Source organism: Parus major, unplaced genomic scaffold (assembly GCF_001522545.3).
Source record: "Parus major isolate Abel unplaced genomic scaffold, Parus_major1.1 Scaffold372, whole genome shotgun sequence".
Taxonomy (NCBI): Eukaryota; Metazoa; Chordata; class Aves; order Passeriformes; family Paridae; genus Parus; species Parus major.
The window spans coordinates 78,646-85,865 of record NW_015379296.1 but is presented as its reverse complement, the minus strand read 5'-3'; the positions used below and the strand labels follow the sequence as shown (position 1 = coordinate 85,865).

General features: G+C 69.3%; 3 protein-coding genes across 7 annotated transcripts in view; 2 read left to right on the top strand and 1 right to left on the bottom strand.

Moving 5' to 3' along the window:
* Nucleotides 1-6: 6 nt before the first annotated feature.
* Nucleotides 7-1,950, top strand: CUNH2orf81 (chromosome unknown C2orf81 homolog). Of its 2 annotated transcripts, XM_015616199.2 has the most exons (4): nucleotides 7-494; nucleotides 578-796; nucleotides 886-990; nucleotides 1,081-1,950. In XM_015616199.2, the coding sequence occupies exons 1-4, from the start codon at nucleotides 54-56 to the stop codon at nucleotides 1,819-1,821; spliced, it is 1,506 nt and encodes a 501-aa protein (XP_015471685.1). In that variant the 5' UTR covers nucleotides 7-53; the 3' UTR covers nucleotides 1,822-1,950. The 2 variants fall into 2 exon arrangements, with proteins under 2 accessions (XP_015471685.1, XP_033367484.1); XM_033511593.1 differs by having other exon boundaries at nucleotides 886-1,950.
* Nucleotides 1,951-2,632: 682 nt separating this feature from the next.
* On the top strand, nucleotides 2,633-4,705 carry LOC107198923 (retinol dehydrogenase 12). Its single transcript, XM_015616194.3, has 6 exons — nucleotides 2,633-2,846; nucleotides 3,339-3,578; nucleotides 3,650-3,739; nucleotides 3,816-4,004; nucleotides 4,183-4,289; nucleotides 4,365-4,705. Exons 1-6 carry the CDS (start codon nucleotides 2,633-2,635, stop codon nucleotides 4,551-4,553), a joined length of 1,029 nt encoding a protein of 342 aa, XP_015471680.1. The 3' UTR covers nucleotides 4,554-4,705.
* LOC107198922 overlaps nucleotides 4,655-7,220 on the bottom strand; it is a 7,620-nt gene continuing 5,054 nt past the window's right edge. For all 4 annotated transcript variants that reach the window (XM_015616192.3, XM_019005455.2, XM_033511596.1 and 1 more), the window contains 3 exons: nucleotides 6,980-7,132; nucleotides 6,721-6,887; nucleotides 4,655-5,977 (listed from right to left, as the gene is read on the bottom strand). In XM_015616192.3, coding sequence (XP_015471678.1) covers nucleotides 4,697-5,977; nucleotides 6,721-6,887; nucleotides 6,980-7,130 — 1,599 coding nt within the window. In that variant the 5' untranslated portion in view covers nucleotides 7,131-7,132 and the 3' untranslated portion in view covers nucleotides 4,655-4,696. The remainder of the gene's footprint in view (nucleotides 5,978-6,720; nucleotides 6,888-6,979; nucleotides 7,133-7,220) is intronic.

Sequence of the window (7,220 nt, the reverse complement as noted above, 5' to 3'; positions counted from 1 at the left end):
GATGAGCTGGGGACCATGCTTGGGTGGGCTGGGATATACTGGGATGTACTGGGATGAGCTGGGGACCATGCTGGGGTGGCCTGGGATGTACTGGGATGAACTGGGATGAGCTGGGGGGCCATCCCAGTACACCCCAGTACATCCCAGCCCACGCTGGGCTGCGTGGGGGTGTACTGGTCTATACTGGGGCGCACTGGGCTGTGTCCCGCCCGGACAGCGGGAGCTGTGGTGGGGTCTCTGTCCCGGCTCAGAAAGGAAAACCCCGCGGCTCCGGCGCCAAATCGAAACTGGAGAAGTCACGGACGCCCGTCCGAGGCACACCCCGGCAGCCCAAAAAGGCGTCCCCCAAAACCCCCCACCGACCCCTGACCCAATCCAGCCCGTCCCCGGATGAGGAGCTCCTGCCAGAGGAACCCTTGGATGTCGGGTCCATCCTGGACGAGCTCCTGGAGCGGGTGCTGACCGAGCACGTCCTGGCGGCGGCGGCGCGGCAGGTGAGACACCCCCAGCTCCACGGTTTGGGGGGATTTTGGGAGGGCTGGCAGTGTCGGGAGGGCTCTCAGCGCTGTCCCTGCAGCGGGTGCCCTTCACGGTGTCGCGGGCTCGGGATGCCATGCTCTTTGTCGCTGAGTGGCGCTTCCCGATGCGGGATGACGGGGACCCGGACCCCGGGGGGGACCCGGACCCCGAACGAGACGGAGTCTGGAGAGAGGATGAGGAGCCTCAAAGCTGCCGCTGGGACTCCGGCACATCGGGTGCTGTCCTTGTCGAGGACGCCTCTCTGCCCTCGGAAGCGGTGAGACGTTCCCCGGCCCCCCCGGAACCCTCCCGGGCCGTGGGACTCGCGTGTCACCCACGCCGGGTCCCCTCTGTCCCCCGGGCCAGGTCCCGTCCGGCGATGTCCCCGTCTCAGACGAGGCCGCAGGTCCGCTCGTGTGTCCCGCCGAGGTCCCCGAGGCTGTTCCCGTCCCGGCTGTGCCCCCGGAGCAGGTGAGATGTGCCCCGATCACCCCTCGGGCTGATCCCCGGCGGCTCCGGGGACACCCCGACAGCCACACCGGGTCCCTTTTGTCCCCCCAGCCGCTGTGCCAGGCCCCCTCCGCAGCAGCCGCAGCTCCTCCCGAGCACATTCCCGGCGATCTCACCGTGGTGTCCGTGCCAGGACCACCCCTCCCGGAGCCGCCCATCGCTCCCCGGTGCCCCGGGAGGGGCCGCAGACCCTCCCGACCCTCCCGGCCCTCCCGGCCCCGGCCGGCCCCGCCGGACGCGCCCCGACCCCCGGCTCCGCTCCCGGCTCCGCTCCCGGAACCCCCGACGGAGGCACCGCAGGAGTCCCAGGAGGCCACAACGGAGCTGGGCGACCAAGAGCCACCATCTGCAGGCTCCTCCAGCTCCAGCCTGGCATCGCTGCGGTCCCGCAGAGCCTCCCGCGGCCCCTGCGTGCCCCGGCTGGGTGTGCGCCGCGGGGCCGCTCGCTGGGTGTTCCCCGAGGTCAGGGTGGTGGACGTGAGCACCGAGCCCGAGCGGGTGCGGTCGGGAGCCTCACGGTCCCGGTTAGCCCCGCCGGGCTCCCCGCAGGCGCTCCCGGGAGCCGGGAGAGCCGCCAAGGCCGAGGCTCAGCTGTGTGACCCCTGGCTGGCCTCGGCTCGCTTGGCTCCCGGTGTCACCGTGCGCTGGGGCGGCAGCGAGCGCCGCGGACCGACCCCGGTGGGACACGGGGACGGCGAGCAGGAGGAGGACGAGGCGGTGAGGAGGGCGGAGAAGGATCTAAAACCCATCCTGCCCTACCCGGAGTGCCGGATCTCAGAGTACGGCGAGTGACCGGAGCCGGGGGTGAAGCTCCGGTCCTTGGGGGTCCCCCGTGTCCCATCGGCACCGGGCACGCCGCCCCCGGAGCTCCGAGCCCTTTGCCAGCGCTGCAAAGGGTTTATTTACTCACAGAAATAAATAAAAAAGCAATAAAATGAGTTTCCCTCACTCCGGTCCCACCGGAGCCGCCCTGGGGTGGCAGCGGGGACACCGATGTGACACACGGAGCGTTACACGTCCCCCGGTCACTCCCGGGGTTGTATTTATAGAGACCTCATTAATATATGTCAGTGGGCGTGGCTTCCAGCTCATTAGCATAAAATGTGACAGCGCCGGTGGTTTTGGCACCAGGAGGGGCCTTAGGTGGGGTTCCGGTTCCTCATTAGAGGATGATACAGCAGGTGTGGCTTTAGTTCCTAATTAGCCTCGGATCTTAATTCCGTGTTCGTCCACTCCGAAGGCCCTACGAGCCAGGGAACCCCAAAAACACCTGTTTGTGACCCCAAATTCCTCCCTTTACTCAACACCACAAAGTAATATTGGGGTGGGAAATATTTTCAGTCCAGGCTGGGCTGAAAACGTCCGTGTGGAGTTCCCCGGTGCCAGTTTTACAGCACCGACAGCTAATTAACAGCAGTAAATTAACTCTCATTTATTGACAGGGCGGTACAGGGGTGGCAAAGGGGACAGTGGGGTGGCAGAGGGGACAGTGGGGTGGCAGAGGGGACAGTGGGGTGGCAGAGGGGACACGTGGCTCACCCTCCTGCCTGCTCCAGCCACTCTGCTGTCCCTCCTCACGGAGCAGAGGGACTCGTGCCGTGCCATGCCGGGCAAAGGTCCTGCCGTGACCTCTGTCCCCAGCCCCACCCCGAGCCCGGCCATGGAGCTGCTGGGGACCCTGAGCCCCCCGTGGTGGCTCCTGCTGCTCCCACTCCTGGTCCTGCTGCTCTGGGCCAGGCGCAGAAGCCCCTGGGAGCCCCGCAAGTGTCCCACCGACCTGACGGGCAAGACAGTGATTGTCACCGGAGCCAACAGCGGTGAGCAGGGACGGCTGGAGGGGACACGGTGTGATGGCTGGGGGGTGGAACGCAGGGGACAGGGGTGTCCCTTCTCCAGCCCCCCACCCCAGTCCCCGCTTTGGGAGTCCCTGGGTGTGCTCCTGGTGCCCCCTGCCCACCTTCTGAGGCTGGACTCTGTGTCAGCCCTGTTAATGACTGACAGACCAGGCCACCACGGCCACCGTGTCACACCAGGGATGGGGTCACTGCTTCCAGCTGTGTCCCACCGCTGGGGATGTTGGGATGGGGTTGGGATGGCATTGGGATGGGCTGGGACTGGGATGCCCAGGTGTGCCTAGGGACAGAGCGGCCCCACATGTGCTGCGCTCCACCCCAGAGCCCATCACCTCCTGCTGCGTGGTTTTGCTTGCGGCAGGGGCTGCCCAAATCCTGGGAACAGCAGCGCAGACCCCCCCAGGGACCCCTCAGCAGGGGGACCCGGCTGGGATCAGCCCGCTCCGTGTTCCGCAGGCATCGGCAAGTGCGTGGCCACCGATCTGGCGCGCCGTAACGCCCGCACCATCCTGGCGTGCCGGAGCCGGGAGCGGGGCCAGGCGGCCGTGGAGGAGATTCGGGCGGCCACCGGGAACCCGGCGGTGGTGCTGAGGCTGCTGGACACCGGCTCGCTGGCCTCGGTGCGCGCCTTCGCCGACGCCGTGCTGCGCGAGGAGCCGCGGCTGGACGTGCTGGTGAACAACGCCGGTGTCACCGGTACGTGCCGTGCCGCAGCCCCAACGGGGTCCGGCACCGATCCCCACAGCACTCCCCACCCTCCTCTCCAGGGCTGCCCTTCTCCATCACGCCGGAGGGGTTGGAACAAACCTTCGCCACCAACTACCTGGGCCCTTTCCTGCTCACCAACCTGCTGCTGGGTGAGTGAGCGCAGGGCTTGGGGGAGTTGTGGGGGGATCTGGGGACCCCTCCTGGCTCACCCCCTCCTCTGCACAGACCTCCTGAAGGCCTCGGCGCCCGCCCGGGTGGTCAATGTGTCGTCGTTCCGGCACAGCGTGGGCACGGCCGACAGCGCATTCCTGACGGGACAGCGGCGCCCGCCCGGGTACGACGCCGCCTACAACAGCACCAAGCTGATGAACGTGCTTTTCACCGCCGAGCTGGCACGGCGCCTGCAGGGCACGGGTGGGTACCGGGACAGCCCTGGGGACACCCCCTGTCCCAGCTCCCAGGGGCTGGAGCGGGGTTAGAGACGCGCTGGCATCCCCAAGGGTGGCAGAAGCCTGGGTTTGAGGTCAGGCTGGGGGCTGCTCCCCGAGGGATTTGGGGTCCCCGGGGTGCTGCTGACGGTGCGGCCCGGCAGGGGTGACGGTGAACGCGCTGAGCCCCGGCGTGGTGAGCACCAGCATCATGCGCCACTTCAGCTGGGCCGTGCGGGCGCTCTTCAGCCTCCTCAGCCCCTTCATGAAGGTGAGCGGGGCCGGGTCCTGCCCAGGGCTGGGTTGGGGGGTGACAGAGCCCCCTCCTCACCCCCGTGTCCCGCAGTCGGCAGAGCAGGGCGCTGCCAGCACCATCTTCTGCGCCGTCTCGGAGGAAGCGGAGGGCATCACCGGGAAATACTTCGACAGCAGCTGCCGGCTGGCGCTGCCCTCGGCGGCCGCCCGCGACTCCGCGCTGGCACGGAAGCTCTGGGAGGCATCGGAGCGGCTGACGGGGCTGGCGGAGCGGGACTGAGCCACCGGGATGTCACCCCTGAGCAGGGCGGGAAGGGGGACACGGACAGCGCTCCGTGTCCCCCTGTGCTGCCTGGCGGGGACGACACGGCGCCGGCCGGGTGTGACCGCGACACTTTTATTAAAAACACCGCGCTCGTGCCGCTACTCCCAGGTGATGTCCAGCTCCAGCCGCTGCTTCCTCACGGCCTGCAGGAAGCTGTCGTAGTCGCGCCGGTGGATGTCGGGGCAGCGGGACAGGTCCAGGTGCCGCAGGGGCCCGTCGGAGGCCAGCAGCTGCCACACGGTGCCGGGGGACACGCGGCTCTCGGCCAGCGCCAGCTCCCGCAGCTCCCGCAGCGCCAGCGCCGGCTCCAGCAGCGAGTCCAGCGGGAAGGGCACGGCCAGCAGGCGCAGGGTGTGCAGCTGCGGGGCCCCGCACAGCAGCGAGGCCAGCGTGGAGCCCAGCACCGGCCGGTGCGCGGCCGGCACGGGCCCGATCAGAGTCAGAGAGAAGCTCCGGAGCTGGGGCAGCCCGTGGGGCAGCAGGTCGGTGGCCCAGCCACCGGGGGGTTCCTCGGGGGGCTCGTGGTGGGCGTTGGGGTCCGGGGGCACTTCCAGCTCGGCGCTGAAGCTCTGCAGGCCGGGGCAGCTGGCGAGCAGGCCGGGCAGCGAGAGTGGGTCCCGGCAGCTGAAGCCGTGCAGGGTCAGGGTGTGCAGGCGGGTGCCCAGGCCCTGTGCCAGGGGCAGCACCTCTGCCAGCGCCCGGCCGCGCCGCCCAGAGCAGCCCAGCGTCAGCCGGGACAGGAACTTCCAGCCCAGCAGCTCCCGGAGCCCCGAGGGGCCGGGACCGTCCCCCAGCCACACGCTGACCTCCTCGGCCTGGGGACACACGGCGTGCACGGTGCCCAGAACATCCTCCTCCACCTCCTCCAGCTGCCGCAGGGGCAGCGTGATCGGGGGTCCCTCCGGCGCAGCCCCCTGGCCCCGAACCAGCTCCCGCAGCGAGGGGAAACCCTCGGAGTCCTCGGCACCGTCCAGCTGCGGAGAGCGGAGCAGCCGGAGCGCATCCGGCAGGGCGCCGTGTGCCAGCACCTCCAGGCACGGCAGGGCCAGCAGCAGGAAGGCCACGGCAGCCACCGTGTCCCCATCCGCGGGGTGCTCCAGGTCGCGGGCCAGCAGGACGTGGAGCGCGGGGCAGCCCGGGCTCCGTGCCGTGGGGTCGTAGCCCAGGTGCCGCAGGGCACGCGGCGTCACCTTCTTGCAGCCGGACACGTCGAGCTCCCGCAGGTGGCGGCAGCAGGAGCCCACGGCCGACAGCACCTGGACGTTGGCCTGGGTGTGGGCCAGCCCCAGGCGGCTCAGGCGCGGCAGCCCCTCGGCCACGTCCACCAGCACGGACGGTGAGAGCCGCCCGCAGCCCCCCAGGTCCAGCACGCTCAGACCCTGCAGCCACACAGGGACACCCTCAGTGGGGACACCCTCAGTGGGGACACCCTCAGTGGGGACACCCTCAGTGGGGACACGGATGCCACCCTCACCCCCTGTCCCACACAGCGCGGGAGACTTGGAGAAGGTGGGCACGTCTTGACTGGCCCAACCCCTTGGCCTGTGGAGCACGGCACCCCCAGCCCCACAGAGAGTGGAACCCCCAGCCCCACAGGCCATGGCACTCCCAGCCCCACTGATGGTGGGCACCCCCAGCCCCATGGATGGCGAGCACCCCCAGCTCTATTCTCCCTGCCCCATGGAAGGTGGGCACCCCCAGCCCCACAGAGGTTGGTCACACCCAGCCCCACTCCCCCTGCCCCACAGACCATGGCACCCCCAGCCCCAGTGTGTTGTCACCCCCTGCCCCACTGATGGTGGGCACCCCCAGTTCTATTCTCCCCACCCCATGGAAGATGAGCGCTCCCAGCCCCACAGAGGATGGGCACCCCCAGCTCTATTCTCCCTGCCCCATGGAAGGTGGGCACCCCCAGCCCCACACAGGACGGGCACCCCCAGCCCCACTCTCCCATGTCCTTAGAGTTTGGTCACACCCAGCCCCACTCCCCCTGCCCCACAGCCCATGGCACCCCCTACCCCACTGATGGTGGCCACCCCTAACCCCACAGATGTCCCCCCCAGCCCACTCCCACAGACCACAGCACCCCTGTTTTGCTGTCCCACGCTGTCCCCGTGCCCACCTGGCAGCGCACCACGATCAGGTGTCCCAGGGCGTTGTTGGCGAGCGCGGGGCAGGCCCGCAGGCTGAGCTGGCGCAGGTGTGGCAGCAGCAGCAGGTGCAGCGCCGCGCGCGACAGCCGCCGGCTCGTCCCCAGCAGCCGCAGCAGCTCCTGCACCAGCCCGCAGGCTGGGGGGGATCGGGGTTGATCAGCGAGGTCTGGGACCCCCAGCTGCCCCCCACAGGGGTCCTGCTGCCCTGAACCACCCCCCACACCTCACCCAGGTCATTGAAGGGGCCCACGAGGAAGCGGAACTCGTACTCGTCCAGGTAATTGTCGCTGTAGTCCTTGGCCCAGAGGCTCTGCATGTGCTGGGCCAGGCTCTGCAGGCACAGCGTGGTCAGTGTGGGCACTGCCCGCCGCCGGGGCATCCCTGCATGGGGACAGGACAGTGACAGTCACCATGGGCACTGCCCACTGCCAGGGCATCCCTGGGACAGGGACAGGACAGTCAGGGACAG